Below are 20,309 nucleotides of genomic sequence, written 5' to 3' on the forward strand. Positions count from 1 at the left end.
GGCTTCAGCTTCTGTCCCCATCACTAGAATGGCCTTGTTTCCCAGGGGTCTTGAGTCTGCATCTTCCTCTCCTTTCTGTTGTGTAGATACCAGGCACTGGAGTTAGGGTCCAGTAGGATCTCATCTGATCTAATTAGATCTGCAAAGATCTTATTTCCAGATAAGGTGACATTCTGACATAAATTTTTGAGGAACGCTAAAAGGATTAACATACTACCCACTACACTGATTAAAATACTGTTAAACTAATTTTTACGTATGATATGAGGTATGGATTCAAGTTCATTATTTTGATAAATCCAGGTATCCTAGCATACTTGTTCAAAGACTTTATTTAAAAAATCTTTACTGGATTGTTTTTGCTTGAGAATGAGTTTTCATATGTGTCTGTATCTCTATCTGGTCTCCCTCTTCTGTTCCATTGTTATATTTTGTCTATTTTTATGCTAGTATGATACTGTTTTTATAATAAGCCTTGAAATCAGATAATGTTCATCTTTTAACTTTTTAACTGAAAAATATGTAAAACTACAACATCTGAAGAATAAAACAGGAGAAATCCCTTGTCAATTTGGGTTAGGAAAAATTTTCTTGAATACACCACCAAAAGCACAATGCATGAAACAGTAAATTGATAAGATAGGCTCATCAGAATTAAAAAGTTTGCTCTTTGAAATACACTGTAGGAGAATGAAAGACAAGTTAGAGCTATAAAAAATATTTGCCTATTAGATGTACTTGTAAGTAGAATGCTTAACAAATGGTGAAAACTAACCATGAAGAAAATAAACCAATTAAAATAGGCAAAAGATTTGAGATTGAGCAAACTCCAGGAGACGGTGAAGGACAGGGATGCCTGGTGTGCTGCAGTCCCTGGGGTCATGAAGAGCTGGACATGACTTGGCGACTGAACAACAACAACCAAAGATTTGAACAAACATTTCACTGAAAAAGATACATATATGGCACGAAAGTAACACAAAAGGGTTGCTCTTTAGCAAATGCAAAGTGAAGCCATAGCACTTATTAAAAATACTGATTCTACCAAATATTGAAACTCTCATACACTGCTGAGGGGAATTTAAAATATGACAACCATTTTGGAAAGCAGACAGTTTCTTCAAATGTTAGACACATACTTGCCATTGTTGTGTTGTGTTAGTCATTCAGTAGTGACTGACTCTTTGTGACACCATGGTATAGCCTCCCAGGCTCCTCCATCCATGGAATTCTCCAGGCAAAAATACTGGAGTGGGTTGCCATTCCCTTCTCTGGGGGATATTCTTGACCCAGAGATTGAACCCAGGTCTCCTGCGTTGCAGGCAGATTCTTTACCATCTGAGTGTACTATCCAAGTATTCCACTCCTAAGTATTCACTTGAGAGAAATAAAAGCATTTGTCCATGCAAAGACTTGTGTGTACATGTTTATGGCATCTTTATTTATTTCCAAAACTAAAAACGATGAAAACGTCCATCAGCAGGAAAATGGATTTAAAACCTGGCACCTCAGTATGGTGGACTACTTCAATGCAATGAACTATTGATATATGCATTGATATGTTTGAGTTTTCAACTCTTTATACCGAGTGAAAGAAGCCAGATTTTAAAAAGTAGTACACATAATGTGTGATTTCATCCATATTAAAGTCTAGGCAATGAAAATAAAAATAGAAACAGAAAGCAAATTAGGGTGTGTATTGACTATCTGGGGATGGAGGTAGGTGTCAAGGAGAGGAAATAGGAGGATTACGAAAGGTCATAAGGAAACTTGTGGTGATGGTTGATATGTTGATTATCTTCACTGAGTTGGTGGTTTCACTTATCAAATTATGCCCTTTAAATATAAGCAGTTCATTGTATGCCAGTCATACCTCTATGAAGCTGTTAAAAGTACTGAGCTATTATTTAATGGCTCTATTTTTATCGGTATTAAATATGAGGATGTGAGAAATTTTATCAAGCTTATAAACATATACATATGTGTATAGATGTACACATATACATACAAGCATATATAGAGAGATAATATGAGAGTTTATAGCAATGTAATGTTAATATGAACATCCAAATCATCTATCATCAGGGAATTACTTCAGATTTGTTTCCTGGGGTGAAATTACCAAAACCAGATTACAACGATCTACTGGGAGCTATCAAAGACAACTGTGACTCCATGAATTTACAAATGACCAGATTCTTTTCTGAGAAGATTCTTCAGATATATGAAATGATGATTGTGCGTCATGGCTTTATGATTGTTGGAGAACCATTTGGAGGAAAAACCAGTGCATATCGCGTCTTAGCTGGAGCATTAAATGACCTATGTGAAAAGGTAAATGTGTTTTTAATCCATTAATTTACCAATGATAAGCTCTGTGTAAGATAGAATGTATGGTCACTTAAAAGGATACTTTAATGCAGCAACTTAAAATTATGAAAATACAGAGAAAATAGAAAAGTAATACGAATCAAGTAGGAAGTTCAGCATATAAAGAGTTGCCTCAAAGCCTTTGGTTCTTTTTTTTAAGTTTAATTATAAAGGTAACATGTTCATTATATAAAAAAGTCTAAAAATGTGAAAAAACCTTACACTTTCATAGAAGAGTATTTTATAATTTCATAGGAGAGTGTATTTTATTTTCTTGGTGTTCAGATTCATAATGCAAACTTCCTCTAGTGCTGTCTGTTACTGGTATTGAATTGAAGTGTGTGTGTTGTGTGTATGTATATGCATTATATAATATATATATATAAACATAGTAAATAATGATAATTATATTATTCAGTATTACTGTCCTAGTTGACTCAGTTTGATCTACTTTGACATGCTAAAGGAGTGAGGCTGTTTTAAATTCTCCAACTAATACTGCATTTGTGTCTACTTATCCTTGTATTTCAAATATTTGCACGTATATTCCACTGTTTGTAGCCAAATGGGATTTGTATCATTATACCTTCATTGTGGAGCCTCCCCCTTCAGCCAGTATAATATTATGGACTTGTGTTATTTGCCATGGATCCCCTGTGTCTAATTTCAGTATTGCAACCCCCGCTTTTTCCTTGCACACATATTTGCCCATGTTTGTAATTGTGACTCTGACTGTCACTGTGATTTACTTTTTTATGGAGAGTAAATAGTTTGACTTTTATTTTCTCCATTTGATGGCCTTTATCGTCTCATTGGGGAATTTAGATTCATTTGTATTTATTGTCAAATGGATGTGTACTTACTTCTGTCATCTTTCCATTTATGCTTTTATCCTTCCATGTACTTTCCTTTCTTTGCCTCCCTTCCTTTCACTTCATCTGTCTTGCCTTCTTTTGCTGAGTTTTTGTTTGCATTGCATTCTTCCTCCTTTGTTGTTTTATTATTATATGAACTAATTATTTTGCTATAAAAAATAAATCTCTAAAAGCCAAATGTGGTCCCACTAAAATATTTTAAAAGGTGAAGGTTATGACCATTTATTCTGGTACAATATAAAGCCTCAAAGTGATTCATTACCAGGAAATTCTAAGAGTGACATTGTGGTAAGGTAAATAGGGCTTCATAGTCACTGCCTACAACCTGCAGCTTCACACTAGCTCTGCTGCATTTGGGACAAAAATCTTTCTTTGATGTCAGTAACTTTGTCCTGACTGAGATATTCTAATAGAGCTTTCCAATGCTTCTGAGTTAAGGATGACATATTGTTATTCCCTTCCTGGGAACAAAGAAGAAAACAATGACCTTGAGTTTATTTTACTGCTTCATATTATTATTCCCATATATTTTCTTCAGTTTTGTATTTCATGCCCCAAGCTCCACTGGTGGTGTGCAGAAAGCAGTGGTTGAGAGTTGAACGTAGTATGTTGTTATATTCAGGTATGACTTAAATCAAATCTCTTACGATTATACGGTGGAAGTGACAGATAGATTCAAGGGATTAGATCTGATAGAGTGCGTGAAGAACTATGGATGTAGGTTCATGACATTCTACAGGAGGCAATGATCAAGACCATCTCCAAGAAAAAGAAATGGAAAATGGTAAAATGGTTGTCTGAGGAGACCTTACAGATAGCTGAGAAAAGAATAGAAGCAAAAGGCAAAGGAGAAAAGGAAAGATATAAGCATCTGAATGCAGAGTTCCAAAGAATAGCAAGGAGAGTTAAGAAAGCCTTCCTCAAATATCAATGCAAAGAAATAGAGGAAAACAATAAAATGGGAAATATTAGAGATCTCTTGAAGAAAATTAGAGATATCAAGGGAACATTTCATGCAAAGATGGCTACTATAAAGGACAGAAAAGGTATGGAAGCATAAGATATTAAGAAGAGGTGGCAAGAATACACAGAAAAACTGTACAAAAAAGATGTTCATGACCCAGATAACCATGGTGGTGTGATCACTCACCTAGAGCCAGACATCCTGGAACATGAAGTTGAGTGGGCCTTAGGAAGCATCACTAGGGGCAAAGCTAGTGGAGGTGATGGAATTCCGGTTGAGCTATTTCAAATCCTGAGAGATGATGCTGTGAAAGCACTGCACTCAATATGCCAGCAAATTTGGAAAACTCAGCAGTGGCCACAGGACTGGAAAAGATCGGTTTTCATTTTAATCCCAAAGAAAGGCAATGCCAAAGAATGTTCAAACTACTGCACAATTGCTCTCATCTCACATGCTAGCAAAGTAATGCTCAAAATTCTCCAAGCCAAGCTTCAACAGTACATGAACTGTGAAATTCCAGATGTTCAAGCTGGATTTAGAAAAGGCAGAGGAACCAGAGGTCAAATTGCCAACATCTGTTGCATCACTGAGAGAGAAAGATTTCCAGAAAAGCATCTACTTCTGCTTTATCGACTACGCCAAAGCCTTTGACCATGTGGATCACAACAACTGTGGAAAATTCTTCAAGAGATGGTAATACCAGACCACCTGACCTGCCTCCTGGGAAATCTGTATGCAGGTCAAGAAGCAACAGTTGGAACTGGACATGGAACAACAGACTGGTTCCAAATCAGGAAAGTAGTAAGTCAAGGCTGTATATTGTCACCCTGCTTATTTAACTTATATGCAGAGTACATCATGCAAAATGCTGGGCTGGATGAAGCTCAAGCTGGAATCAAGGTTGCTGGAAGAAATATCAATAACCTCAGATATGCAGATGACACCACCCTTATGGCAGAAAGCAAAGAAGAACTAAAGAACCTCTTGATGAAAGTGAGAGTGAAAAATCTGGCTTAAAACTCAACATTCAGAAAACTAAGATCATGGCATCCGGTCCCACCACTTTATGGCAAATAGATGGGGAAACAGTGGAAACAGTGTCTAACTTTATTTTCTTGGACTTCCAAATCACACAGATGGTGACTGTAGCCATGAAATTAAAAGACGGTTGCTCCTTTGAAGAAAAGCTATGTCCAACCTAGACAGCATATTAAAAAGCAGAGGCATTACTTTGCCAACAAAGGTCCATCTGGTCAAAGCTATGGTTTTTCCATCATGTATGGATGTGAGAGTTGGACTATAAAGAAAGCTGAGTGCTGAAGTATCGATGCTTTTGAACTGTGGTGTTGGAGAAGACTCTTGAGTCCCTTGGACTGCAAGGAGATCCAACCAGTCCATACTAAAGGAAATCAGTCCTGAATATTCTTTGGAAGGACTGATGCTGAAGCTGAAACTCCAATACTTTGGCCACCTGATGTGAATAATTGATTCATTTGAAATGACCTTGATGCTGGGAAGGATTGGAGGCAGGAGGAGAAGGGGACGACAGAGGATGAGATGGTTGGATGGCTTCATTGACTGTGGACATGAGTTTGAGTAAACTTCGGGAGTTGGTGATGGACAGGGAGGCCTGGTGTGGTGCAGTGCATGGGGTCGCAAAGAGTCAGACATGACTGAGCGACTGAACTGAACTGAACTGGAAAAAAAAATGATTGTGAGTAAGTAGAGCACAGTGAAACTATTCTGTATATGTTGTAATGGTGGATACATGATATAATGTATTTGGCAAAATCCATAGAACTGTCCAATACAAAGAGTGAACCTTAGTAAGCCATGGGATTTGTCAATAACAATGTATCCGTATCAGTTCATCACTCATAATAATGCACCACACCAATGCCAGGCTTTAATAATAGGGGAAACTGTGTGGGGTGAAAGGTGGAGGGAATATATGTGAATATATATACAGTACTTTCTGTTCAATTTTTCTGTAAACCTAAAGCTCTTCTAAAAAACTATTAGAAACATAAAAAAGCTTATGCCCTAGGTGTATTAATATCTCTAATTAATTCCATATAACAGTTTTCAAGGTTTTAGTGGAAACTGTCAACTTACCAATATGAACTTTTTCACAACATGAAAATGGTACATATTTCCATATATTTTAATTATTTAATTTTCACTCAAAGAATGTTTTGTAGCAAGAATCATCCAAGTTCAGTCCACGGGACAAATTCAGCCCCAGACCTGTTTTTGTAATGCCAGTGAGTTTAGAATGGTGTTAACATTTTTAAGGTTTGTAAGGAAAAACAGAAAAGAATATCTAGCCTGTAAAGCATATAATACCTACTATTTATAGATCTCGACCAACACTTACTGATTTATTCCTAAGTATCTTATGAGTTTTTAAATCCTATTGTAAATTGTACTTCTAAATTTTATTGTTAAGTTTTTCATTGACATTATTTAGAAAAGACAATCAATGTTTAGATAATGACCTTGTACTCTGGAACTTGTTAAATGAACTCTTTACTTCTGATAGTTCTTTCAGAGTCTTTAGGATTATCTACATATACAAAGCATGTTTTCCATGAATAAAGACAGTATTCTTTTAAATAAATAAATAATTGTTTTCTATTAAGGGGTTAATGGAAGAAAACAAGGTTCAGATTACTGTTTTAAATCCTAAGTCCGTCACCATGGGTCAGCTGTATGGACAGTTTGATTTAGTGTCCCATGAGTGGTCCGATGGGATCCTTGCTGTCAGTTTCAGAGCGTTTGCTGCTTCATCGGTAAGTGCTAACACTTTGCATGTCTATTTGGAAAGGCTATGAGAGTTCTGATTTTTTCCGTTTCAAGTAAACTTTTGTATTTATAGTTCAAGGTACATATTTAAAGTGCATTACTGAATAGTCTGGCAGAGTTTCTATGAAGATCACTTGTAAGTCTCTACAAAGACGGCCAGAGACCATGGTTGCAGGCACATCCTCCTCAGCATGCACAGAAGAAAGGGCACGAGGAAAGGAGACCGAGGAGAGCATTTCTGGTGCTCATTTTCCAGGCTAGGTGACCCAGCAAGGAGAGCATCTGAATAACAGGATCCTTTTGATCCAGCAGTAACATTCTTTGCCCTGCTGCTCAGCTGGCTGTCACTGTCACACCTACTAATTGTTAGATAGACTCCAGTGCTGAAAGAGGAAATTGCAGACCAATTCCAGTACTTCCCTCTAGTGTGCTGGGAGAGCATGAGCTGTCTGTGGAAAGAAAAAGAGAGGGATGTGCCAGCTGCTGACCTCTGGGAAGGGGAGTGGGAACTTACCCCTTCCTGGCGTACCCTGCTGAGGGGCTGCTGCCCACTCTAAGAAAGGCCACAGACCAATAAATGTTAACTTGCTTGTTGTGTTAGCAGTCTCTCCATGGACTATGATCAGATAGAAACAGCTTGTTAAGGCTAGTCTTACAGGAAAAGGGGCCTAGGTTGAGACATTTAAATGTTTTGTTAAATCTTATGTATATATAAATGTTAACCTTTATTCTGACTACCATACATCCTAAATTTAGTACTGTCTACTCATTTAAGCGGAGAAGGCAAAGGCAAGCCACTCCAGTACTCTTGCCTAGAAAATCCCATGGATGGAGGAGCCTGGTAGGCTGCAGTCTGTGGGGTCGCTAAGGGTCAGACGTGACTGACTGACCTCACTTTCACTTTTCACTTTCACACATTGGAGAAGGAAATGGCAACCCACTCCAGTGTTCTTGCCTGGAGAATCCCAGGGACAGGGGAGCCTGTTGGGCTTCTGTCTATGGGGTCACACAGAGTCGGACACGACTGAAGTGACTTAGCAGCAGCAACTCATTTAAGAACAAGACAGTCATGAGTCAGTGTAATGACCGAAAAGCATTAAATCGCAGCTGTACTTTTATTTTCCTGAAGGACCTTGAGCCATGAATAACATGAGGATCGTCTCTCATGGGACAGAGATCTTGCATAGTGTCAGGAGGCACAGGTGGGGTGCACAGAGATCTGGGACCACTGATGAAACTTCTCAGATCCTTTCTTGACACAGTAAATGTGCTCTGGCCCAAATTAATATGGGAAGTCTCTAGATAATGTGTGCTATTGCATCATTCATACAGAAATAATCATGAGATACCTCTCATTTTATACTTAGCTACATAGTATGTGTTATATTTTCCAGGAAGCTACATCCCATAAATATTAATCTCAGGAAGGTTAAGTAGCTGTCCCCAAGTCACACAGCTGGGAAATAGTAAAGCCAGATTAAAAGTGAGGTCTCTCAGTTGTTGCAGGGCCCACCTGCTCACCATCAGGGGAGTGTTTCTCAGAGTGGAGCCTAACAGGCTTAAGAACCCAACAGCAGGAGGAAAAGTTGATCTGAAGGTTTTCTCTCCAAGATAACACACTCTTTCATGCTTCCTGAGCATGGCCAGAGCTAGCTTCTGAGTGTGGGTATGGGTGACTTGAGTTCAGACAGACCCACTCTCTCATGGGTTAATGCTTTTGATCACAGGATGGAGAAGTTGTTAAGGTGGTTTCAAATCCCTCACTACTTCAGCTCAAGTGTGCTTTTGCTGAAGGTGACCCCGAGGCATCATCTGTGTCCAAATGATGCCTTCTTCATGAGGGTCTGGCAAAGAGAATCAGTTTTTCTCATTGTGGGACTGTGAACATTATATTGATATTAATGCCAAATATTATATGACCACAAGACAGTTCAGCCCAAGAAGGATGTGTGTGTGGGTGAATTCATTCAGTGGAGGGAACAGAAAATTTGACTTAACATACAAGAATAATTGATCTGTATAAGTACTAAATAGAATGTCTATAAAGTCAGACAGTCTGAATGAAAATTGTTTTTCCTGGCAGTTGCATTTTTTTTCACTTTTCCAAAACATGTTGTATATGATTTCAGAGACATTGGAAAAGATAAAATCTTAAGATGTTAAAATTTGTCTCGTCCATGGCACACATGGGCTTCTTTAGTGAATATGTATGCATATTCACATGCATATGCATTCTATTCCAAAGGTACCTTTAGATTTTGATGGTGAAATTAGTTTTAGGAGATACATTTTAAAATTGTAAAATAACATGAATGAAGTGTTTCCTTCCATAACCTTTCTTGCCCTTTATTCACCATCTGAATGAACCAGACACCAGACAGGAAATGGTTAATTTTTGATGGGCCAGTAGATGCAGTATGGATTGAAAATATGAACACTGTGCTGGATGACAACAAAAAGCTATGTCTGATGAGTGGGGAGATTATCCAAATGTCACCACAAATGAATCTTATTTTTGAGCCGATGGATTTAGAAGTTGCTTCTCCTGCCACTGTAAGTTCTCAATTTTCACATGTACTAATAAATTTGAAATGTTATAAATGTGTTTATTGCTTAGTAATTTTGACTTTAGATGAAAAAAAGTATTTATAGAATTCATTTTAACAGCCATCTGTGATTCTCCAAGGGCAGACATGTCTGTTGACATACCTTGACAATGATAAGAGTCAGGGATATTTCCCTCTTTGTCTAGGACCATTTGGTAAAGTCATACATGAAAATCTAGATGAGGAAATTATATGAAAGTACGCTTTTTTCCCCCATGAGTTTTCTGAAAACTGTAAGAAATAGATGTACCGAGTCATCCTTCTTTTATAAGCAGTACCTTGGTGGTAAACAGTGATTGTTTTTCCAGGTTTCCAGATGTGGGATGATATACATGGAGCCTCATATGCTAGGCTGGAGACCACTGATGTTGTCTTGGATAAATCTTTTACCTGCTACAATCACTGTTATTCAGAAGGAATTTATAATAGGCTTATTTGACAGAATGGTTCCTGTTTCTGTTGAATTTATTAGAAAACATACAAAGGTAAGAGGGATGAAAGTTTTATGATTTAAAAAATAAATGGAAAATAATCCTAATTAGCCATATATATACATTTTAATGTCTACTTTATTGTCAACTACCAGATATTAATATAATTTCTTAATTAGTTTGATTAAAAACTTTTATTAAAGTTTAAAATTTTTAATTAATGTAGTTCTCCAAAAAAGTATTTTAAACAAAGCATCTTATGGTTTGAGAAAATGTATAGATGATAATCTTTTCCCTTAAAAAAACAAACAAAGTCCCACCTAATCACGTCTAGGTGAAAATATGCTAAAAGATGATCTCTCATTTCTGATGAACTATTATTTCCCTCTTATAAAACTAGAATTATAATACTAACACATTTTCATAGATGTTATGGCTGTTATAACTAAATGAATTCAATAAAAATTAGTTGATACTGTTTCAATTATTTCCTCATTTAAACTGCTTCATAGACTTTTTTCTCTGATTTTTCAGGAATTATCTCCTACTTCAGATACAAACTTAGTCCGATCCCTAATGAATCTGATAGACTGTTTTATGAGTGACTTTGCTGATGAAGTCAAAGTAAGAGAGAGGAATGATCGAGAAACTTACTCTTTACTTGAGGTAAGTCCATGTACTCTTTACATGAGGTAAGTCTTTGAATCTTGCAATAGAAAAGGATTTATTGCTTTCCCCAGTAAATTTTCCTAATTAATTAACCTCATTTTTCCTGGAACTAGAGGCTGGATAATGGGTGGAAGCTGAACAGTAAGAAAGAATCAGGTCCCAAATACCAGGTGTTGATAGGAAAACTCCTTGCCTGGTGTTGTATTGAATCATGAAGTTTCATGGGTGGAGCCCAAATGACCCCCACAGATCTGCTACTGATACCTTGAATCATTTGGCCCAGTCTCAGAGATGATGGCAGCTCTGTTGGTAAAGAATCCGCCTGCAGTGCAGGACCTAGATTCGATCTCTGGGTTGGGAAGATTCCTTGGAGGAGGGAGTGGCAACCCATTCCAGTATTCCTGCCTGGAGAAAATCCATGGACAGAAAAGCTTGGCAGGTTGCAGTCCATGGGGTCACAAAGAATCGGACAAGACTGAGCAACTGAGCATAGCACATAGCAAAGATGATCAGTCCCTAAAATGTCAATGACAGTTTGACAACAAGGTTCACTTCCCCCTTCAACCTCCAAATTATAACTTATTGTTTTATCTTCCCTAATGTTTCTCCTTTTTCATGAGATATAAATATTTAAAATACATGTGTGTATATAAATATTTAGAATGAAGAAAGCAAGAAGATATATAATCTATAAATGTTTTAAATATAGGAATAAAATTATCAACAGACCTTGAATCTTCTTTAATAAAAAATTACATATTGCTAATGGTAGCACTTCTAATGTAGTCAGTGTTACTTTTCTGCTTATTTTTTTTTATGAAATGCATTTTAAATTTCATTTAAAATCATTTTCAAAAAGAGTCTGAATAATAGGAGTAGATGAATAGTGTCAAGCTAGAATTAACAACTTTTATGAGTGTAGTCAGAACTGTTTTAGCTTTGGCATGGAAAAGGAGATTTGATTTTAAAAACAAGCAACAGACCTTCTTATTTGAGCGGTGTCTTGTTCTGTTCCCTCTGCCTGAGTCTGATAAGAAAGCTTGCAGGACAGTGGTTCTAATGATACAGTCAATGCTTGGGTAATTATTACAACAGGGAAATAAAAGTATATGAATTTGTTTTACTTTACAAAACATTGTATCAAAATTTAATAAACATATATTGTGAATTGACTATTCTTTATTAAAATATGCTTTTTTACTTTAATAAAAAGTTATCTCAATATTCTTTTTAATATCAAAGTTCAGCTGTATACTTGAATTAGCACCTGATTTACCAGATTAATCATTCTAAGTTTTTACTGTGCCTAGAATTTATGCTTTGCATCATATTGTCTTCTCTGATAGTAAGATTTTATGACATATAACTTAATAGAAAAAACTAATTATTGCAAAATCCTGAGATAACCTACTACTATATATCAGTTTATTCATTTCCATTCAAAGATATTAATCTGGCTGATCTGATTTAAGCTTCAAGGATGGATTAAAGTTATTCTTTAATGAATTCTATCTTCTCATTTCTCCAAATCAGGGCATTTTTCTGTTTTCTTTGATCTGGTCTGTCGGTGCTTCTTGTAAAGATGATGATCGGTTGAAATTTAGTAAGATTCTTCGAGAACTAATGGAAGGCCCGATTTCAGATATAACTCGAAATAGATTTAAATTGCTGAGTGGAACTGAACAAACATCTTCAAAACGACTAACTGTTCCATTCCCTGAAAAAGGAACAATTTATGATTATCAGTTCATCACTGAGGTAAGAGTTTTGAAGCAAGATCTGCAGCTCTACACCTGTCAATCAGGCAGGGTTTCCCTGGGAGACACATGGCACAGAATGGCTCTGTGGCCACCTTGTCACCGTCTACCTAAGAGACAGCGTGGGGTAGGAGACAGTGTGCTGGATGTGAAGTCAGGCACATCTGGGTCTGGTTTCTTTCTGTATAGCCTTGGGCTGGTTTTTAATCTCCCCAAATCTTGTTTTTCTCATTGATAAAATGAGATAAATAAAAGTACTGATTGGGCCAGTTGTACCATTACATAAAATCACACATTAGGACATCCAGTCCAGCAGCAGGTGAGTACTGCTCAAGGGCACACCACTGGGAGGATCATGGTGCAGGTTAGTACATCACCTAACCTGAGTTCCTGCAGGACCACAAATGGGTTGTTAGGAATTCAGCACTTCCCAAACAGAATGGGCAATATACCCTGGGTGGTATTTGTTCACTTGTTTGTTTTTGTGTAACAGCTCCCATAAGTACAGTAATTGAGGGAAAAGTTTAGGCATACGTGTTATTTAAATATGGGCTTCCCAAGTGGCACTAGTGGTAAAGGACCCACCTGCCAGTGCGAATTCTATCCCTCCTGGGTAGTTCAGTTCTGTTCAGTTCAGTCGCTCAGTCGTGTCCAACTCTTTGCAACCCCATGAATCACAGCACACCAGGCCTCCCTGTCCATCACCAACTCCTGGAATTCACCCAAACCCATGTCCATTGAGTCGGTGATGCCATCCAGCCATCTCATTCTCTGTCGTCCCCTTCTCCTCCCGCCCCAATCCCTCCCAGCATCAGAGTCTTTTCCAGTGAGTCAACTCATCGCATGAGGTAGCCAAAGTACTGGAGTTTCAGTTTTAGCATCAGTCCTTCCAATGAATAACCAGGACTGATCTCCTGGGTAGACCACTCCAGTATTCTTTCCTGGAGAAATTCATGGACAGAGAAGCCTACTGGGCTACAGTTCATAGGGTTGCAAAGAGTCAGATATAACTGAAGTGACTTAGCATGCATGAATTATTTAAATATATACAGATTTTAGTGAAGTTGGGATCACTCTATATCCTCACTGGGCAGTTTCATATCCTTCTTCTTCCCTTAATAAAGAGAACAACTCTATCTCACTGATGCTTCTTTAATAAAGCTTATTTTCCTAAAACTCCCTATATTCTACCATTTCAGTGGACTGTGATCGATTCATTTTCCTAATCTTGAACACTGAAGTGTTTTTGTTGTTTTAGCTTTAGTGCTTTGCTGAGTATTCTTATATACAAGTCATTCTTTATATGTCTGATTGTTTCTTTAAGATAGGTTCATCAAATGGGAATTAGTGTATCAATTAAAAATTTTTTATGATTCTTGAGAATCATATTGCTGAACTCATCTCAGAAGAGATTCTTCACCCTGCCAACTGCAAGATATCTTTTTATCTTTGCTAATTTTATGATATCCTAAATTTTCAGAGCACTTTGCAGTTTATTAAGTTTTCCCACAATCACTTTTATTTCCCAGCCTCTCAGTGAAATGGGAAAGATAGGATTATTTTCCAGATTTTACCATTGAGGGAACTGAGGCCCAGAGATATTTTGTGACTTTCACAGGACTGCACAGTCTCTAAACAACTATCTGTTCCAGGTTTTCTGATTCTTAATTTTTCCTTCCCCATAAGGTGGCAAAAGATTCATGTTAGAAAGATATTTGAGAATATCAAAGGAGCATTCTTTCTTCATCAGTTTTAGAAAGTTATAGTAATTTCTTTGAAATACTGTTTTTAGAGTAATGCAAATTTAGCCTCCTCAAATTTTCTACTCTGTTCTCAAAACTTCCAAATGATACAAAAATGAATAAAGGACAGTACTGTCCTGTGTGAGTTCCCAAACTCTTCAGGAGAATGTCATGTATCGTTCAGTTCTGTCGCTCAGTCGTGTCCGACTCTTTGCGACCCCATGAACCGCAGCACGCCAGGCCTCCCTGTCTATCACCAACTCCCGGAGTTCACCCAAACCCATGTCCATCGGTTTGGTGATGCCATCCAACCGTCTCATCCTCTGTTGTCCCCTTCTCCTCCTGCCCTCAATCTTTCCCAGCATCAGGGTCTTTTCAAATGAGTCAGCTTTTCCCATCAGGTGGCCAAAATATTGGAGTTTCAGCTTCAACATCAATCCTTCAAATGAACACCCAGGATTGATCTCCTTTAGGATGGACTGGTTGGATCTCCTTGTAGTCCAAGGGACTCTCAAGAGTCTTCTCCAGCACCACAGTTCAAAAGCATCAGTTCTTCGGTGCTCAGCTTTCTTTATAGTCCAACTCTCACATCCATACATGACCACTGGAAAAACCATAGCCTTGACTGGATGGACCTTTGTTGACAAAGTAATGTCTCTGCTTTTTAATATGCTGTCTAGGTTGGTCATAACTTTCCTTCCAAGAAGTAAGCATCTTTTATTTATTTATTTTTAGTTTTTTAAAAAATTTATTTATTTTAATTGGAGGCTAATTACTTTACAATATTGTATTGGTTTTGCCATACGTTGACATGAATCCACCCCGGGTGTACATGTGTTCCCCATCTTGAACCCCCCTCCCACCTCCCTCCCCATACCATCCCTCTGGTTCATCCCAGTGCACCAGCCACGAGCATCCTGTATCATGCATCGAACCTGGACTGGCGATTCGTTTCACATAAGATAATATACATGTTTCAATGCCATTCTCCCAAATCATCCCACCCTTGCCCTCTCCCACAGAGTCCAAAAGACTGTTCTATACATCTGTGTCTCTTTTGCTGTCTCATATACAGGGTTATTGTTACCATCTTTCTAAATTCCATACATATGTGTTAGTATACTGTATTGGTATTTTTCTTTCTGGCTTTAATTTCATGGCTGCAATCACCATCTGCAGTGATTTTGGAGCCCAGAAAAATAAAGTTAGCCACTGTTTCCACTGTTTCCCCATCTATTTGCCATGAAGTGATGGGACCAGATGCCATGATCTTCGTTTTCTGAATGTTGAGTTTTAAGCCAACTTTTTCACTCTCCTCTTTCACTTTTATCAAGAGGCTTTTTAGTTCCTCTTCACTTTCTGCCATAAGGGTGGTGTCATCTGCATATCTGAGGTTATTGATATTTCTCCCAGCAATCTTGATTTCAGCTTTGCTTCTTCCAGCTCAACGTTTCTCATGATGTACTCTGCGTGTAAGTTAAATTAGCAGGGTGACAATATACAGCCTTGACGTACTCCTTTTCCTATTTGGAACCAGTCTGTTGTTCCATGTCCAGTTCTAACTGTTGCTTCCTGACCTGCATACAGGTTTCTCAAGAGGCAGGTCAGGTGGTCTGGGATTCCCATCTCTTTCAGAATTTTCCACAGTTTATTGTGATCCACACAGTCAAAGGCTTTGGCATAGTCAATAAAGCAGAGATAGATGTTTTTTTTGAAACTCTCTTGCTTTTATGATGATCCATACAGTAGGGCAAAACAGTTCCATATGTCAAGGTCCAGGGACCTGGGGCATTTTCAGAAAAGTAGACTCATCAGTAAGGCTTGATTGTGGGATACTTGAAGATATGAAGGAAGATGGGTCTGAATTTTAATATTCTTTGAATGACCACAAGCTTAAACTGGATTTTGGAAGAATGGAGAGGGCAATGGGGTTTTTCTAAGGAGAGTTAACATATTTTTGAAATTTTTGTTATAGACACTGCCTTAGCAAATGAAAACTTTAGTTCACAAAGCTAATAGGATGCAAAGATACAGTGTAATGTTACTTCATAATAATAATAATCTCATATTAAGAAATCTTGTCTGTTCTGGATATCTCTTACACATCAACATGAATTTAGCTAATAATATTGAGCCATACACTTAGTAAATTTTAGGTGTTTTTTTCTTTACTACAATTAAAAAAGGAGATATACTACTATAAATAAAATAGATAACTAATAAGTACCTATATACAGCACCAGGTACTTTGGTCAGTACTCTCATGTTGTGTATGGGAAGAGAATCTAAAAAAGAATGGATATATGTATATGTATAACTGATTCACTTTGTTGTACAGCAGATACACAACAGTGTAAATCATCTATACGCCAATAAATTTTTTTTTAAAGAGAAAGAAATCTTGCTTGAAATAATAAGCTGATGTTGCAAGTACCATTATAAAAGTCAAACAAATGTAGCTGATGGTCTGTGTAGAAAAATATTCTATATTGGTTAACATTTATTGAATAAAATTCTTTACTCTTTAACACATTGATTAGATCAGTTTTCTCAATGCTATTAAAGAATCTAATATTTGGCAAAAGTAACTGATCTTTGAGTTGTTATAATCAGTGGTTCCAGTATATCAAATTATTACATCATTGCCATTTCATTTTTATCTATTCAAAAGCCCAATTTCTCCTTAATTTAACACAAAATTTAAAAAATTAGAGTGAAGAGTTTTAAAGGATAAAAACAAATATATACATATCAAGGGTTGTTGGTCTTGATCTTTCATCTTTTCTGCAGTGATGCAGAAGTACAAAGCTTCTGAACGTATTTTACAACATGACATTCACTATTTGGTTATTTGTTGTAAACAGGGAATAGGAAAATGGGAACCATGGGTAAAGAAGTTAGCTGAAGCTCCTCCAATTCCTAAGGATGTGATGTTTAATGAAATCATTGTGCCAACTCTGGACACAATTCGATATTCTGCACTAATGGAATTGTTGACCACCCATCAAAAGCCTTCAATATTTGTAGGACCAACAGGAACAGGAAAGAGTGTTTACATTATTGTAAGTATTGCACAAATATACATATTAAAATATGCATAATAGTCCAAAAAATATTATTTCTTAAATGACCTGATCTGGTAGGCAGTGTTTTTAAAATACTTGTGTATTTCTACATTTCTATGTTGGAACCATAAGAATTTTTGAGTAATTATAAAATTATCAAAATTACCAAAATGTTTCTTTCCAAAAAGAATTTATCTTTGGAAATTGATTGATATGCTACTTTATATCACTAAATTATTGTCCATTTTAAAAGGTATTTTAATGAAAATAGCTTATATAGGACAAAGAATTTTATCTGCCTTAAAAAAAATGTTTTGGTTGATATTTAATTTTCTAAATTATTGAATATTGAACATTACTGTGTGGTAATAAGACTGATTTTCTTTCATCATTTCTAGTATCATACCCACTGTGTGTTAAGAAAATGTTAGCTGTTATAAAAGATATGCCCCAAATCTCAATAGCTTTATGAAACCTGAGTTCTCTTGTGTTTAAGGGGTCGTACTAATCAGAGACCAGTTCTTGCCTCTAGTTTCAGATTTCTGAAAGCAGAAGGCTGGCTGGAACTTAGAGTGAATAGCACCTCCAGCCTTTGGCATGGCAAGTTTCTCCCGGGTCAGCTGGACAACGTGAAATATAAGTGAACCTGATCATTCCTGGGACTCCATTCCATATAACTGCCCACAGCAGGGAGGGAATGCCACTACTCCTCTTCTGTCAGCAAACTGTGCAATGTGAATGTTCCTCTGGAGTATCTAAGGAACCTACCCATCTGTTCTTCTCAGAGAGCAAACATTTGGAAGCTGCCATGAGAGCAGGCAAGATAGCCTTAATCAGGAGGAATCAAAATGACCCCAGTGAATAGGACTTTAGCCTTCTCCCTCCAGCTGTGCTCACTACCCAACTGTGAGAAAGGAAGAAGTTAGAGGAGGCAGGTGGGGAGAGGGGAGGACCTGTTAGTGCCCCTCCCCCAATGCAGGTTCCCAGTCAATTCTCATTTCCCCAATTGTGGTAGTACTTGTTTATAGTTCTTTATTGATTCTATGTTTAATACCATCCCCACTTTGGGTTATATAGTCAAATAATTTTTCTGGTATTATTTGTTGAATAATTTCTTCCCCAACAGATTGAAATGTTGCTTTTATTGTACTAAATGCTGTATGTATCAGGGAATATCCAAGAGTGGGGAGGGAAGAAGTTTAGACTGAGATTTTAAATCAAGGTGTTGAGTTGGACTGAATTTAAAAAAAAAATAAGTGTACAGAAAACTAAAGGATTTATCTAAGATACTATCAAGAATTAGGAAATGAAGACATGATTCAAGGAGGTGGGTGGGGAAAAATAAAGCCTTCTGTCATTTGTACTCCCATCAAATGGCACTCCAGCTAATAAACTGCCCAGGCCAAAAAAAAAAAATTACTTTTCACAACATTGGAACCATACTTCGCATATTATTTTGTAATCTGCTTTTTTTCTTCTTAATGTACTGTAAATACGTTCCTGTTTCATTATTCTTCTACAAGATGATTTGTAGAACACAACATATTGGTTAAGAATCATTGTGATTGTACCTGCCTTCCAGTAAATTCCATTTTGAAAGTACAAATTATATTATGTAAGCTTCCTAACTTATAGTCAGATAACTTGTAGAAAGATAATAAGCTGTATTACAGAAAACATTGATTGGCAGAGAGACAAGTGGCAGTCTAAATTCTTGTCTCATTTCTGAGACCTTAAGCCAAGTTTCTTAACCTCTGAGTCCCTATGATTTTAAGGTGAGTAGGAGTGTGTACTGGAGAAGAAACTGGCAACCCACTCTAGTACTCTTGCCTGGAAAATCCCATGGACGGAGGAGCCTGGTAGGCTGCAGTCCATGGGATTGTTAGAGTTGGACACGACTGAGTTACTTCACTTTCACTTTTCACTTTCATGCATTGGAGAAGGAAACAGCAACCCACTCCAGTGTTCTTGCCTGGAGAATCCCAGGGACTGGGGAGCCTGGTGGGCTGCCATCTATGGGGTCACACAGAGTCGCACACGACTGAAGCGACTTAGCAGCAGCAGCAGCAACAGCAGGAGTGCGTACTCTGCATGGTGTTTTTGGAAATAAGAGAAGCCATGTGCCCAGGGCCTGGACAGACAGAGACATTCCATTGACTTTGTAACTGTTATGTCTATTGATTCCATCTCTTTTCACATTATGACACTTGAAGATTAAATTTGAGTACGTTAACAATGATGCTTAGTGGTTATTTTCAAGTGTCAAAACATAATGGCAAATATGGCTCATCTTATTATTTCTTGTTATTATACAGAATTTTCTTTTAAATCAACTCAATAAAGATATCTACAAGCCTCTGCTGATTAACTTCTCAGCACAAACTACAGCAGCTCAAACTCAAAATATTATCATGTCAAAACTGGACAAAAGAAGAAAGGGAGTTTTTGGTCCTCCTTTGGGCAAGAAAATGGTAATTACTCTCTGTTTCTATATATATATTACAGCACTGTCGCTATTCCTGGTATTTTTAGATTCAGAACAAGGAAACCAGATATACTAGGATTGGACATCTTTTTGTAGTACAGTTTTTATTAATGTATCACAAATGTTGGTTAAGAAGTCTTCTTAAAAGTGTTTTTATATTGTATGTGCATTTGGCAACTTGACATTAAAAACAAGCAGTTGCCTTTTGAATTCAAAGTAGAATATTCACCTGGGAAATTATCTACCTTCCTAATTCTCTCATTAACATTTTCACTCAGCAGAGTCTTTGCTGCTTGCTCTCTAGGCCTTTAAATAACCAAGCTATCAATTGACTTTTCTGTGTTCCTCTGCCAAGAATACCCTTCTCAGCCTCGCTCTTATCATTCAGAATTTATAATCATTTGAAGGTCACATCTTTCTAATTTATTTTAATGTATTGAAGTTGTACAAGGAAAAAAGAGAAGGCATATTGAGAAACAAGTTATATGAGAGGATTAGTAAGTTCTAAACTGTTAACTATAAAGGTAAGTAATAAGACTG

General features: G+C 37.1%; 1 protein-coding gene across 1 annotated transcript in view; it reads left to right on the plus strand.

Moving 5' to 3' along the window:
* Nucleotides 1–20,309, plus strand: part of DNAH7 (dynein axonemal heavy chain 7) — a 301,053-nt gene that overhangs the window by 145,076 nt on the left and 135,668 nt on the right. Inside the window, exons 30-37 of the mRNA XM_055397140.2 lie at nt 2,086–2,334; nt 6,852–7,001; nt 9,385–9,567; nt 9,929–10,105; nt 10,586–10,717; nt 12,254–12,478; nt 17,084–17,281; nt 19,600–19,755. Of these exons, the coding sequence (XP_055253115.2) occupies nt 2,086–2,334; nt 6,852–7,001; nt 9,385–9,567; nt 9,929–10,105; nt 10,586–10,717; nt 12,254–12,478; nt 17,084–17,281; nt 19,600–19,755 (1,470 nt within the window). The remainder of the gene's footprint in view (nt 1–2,085; nt 2,335–6,851; nt 7,002–9,384; nt 9,568–9,928; nt 10,106–10,585; nt 10,718–12,253; nt 12,479–17,083; nt 17,282–19,599; nt 19,756–20,309) is intronic.

Source organism: Moschus berezovskii, chromosome 2 (genome assembly GCF_049115385.1).
Source record: "Moschus berezovskii isolate FMDL1 chromosome 2, NW_MosBer_1.0, whole genome shotgun sequence".
Taxonomy (NCBI): Eukaryota; Metazoa; Chordata; class Mammalia; order Artiodactyla; family Moschidae; genus Moschus; species Moschus berezovskii.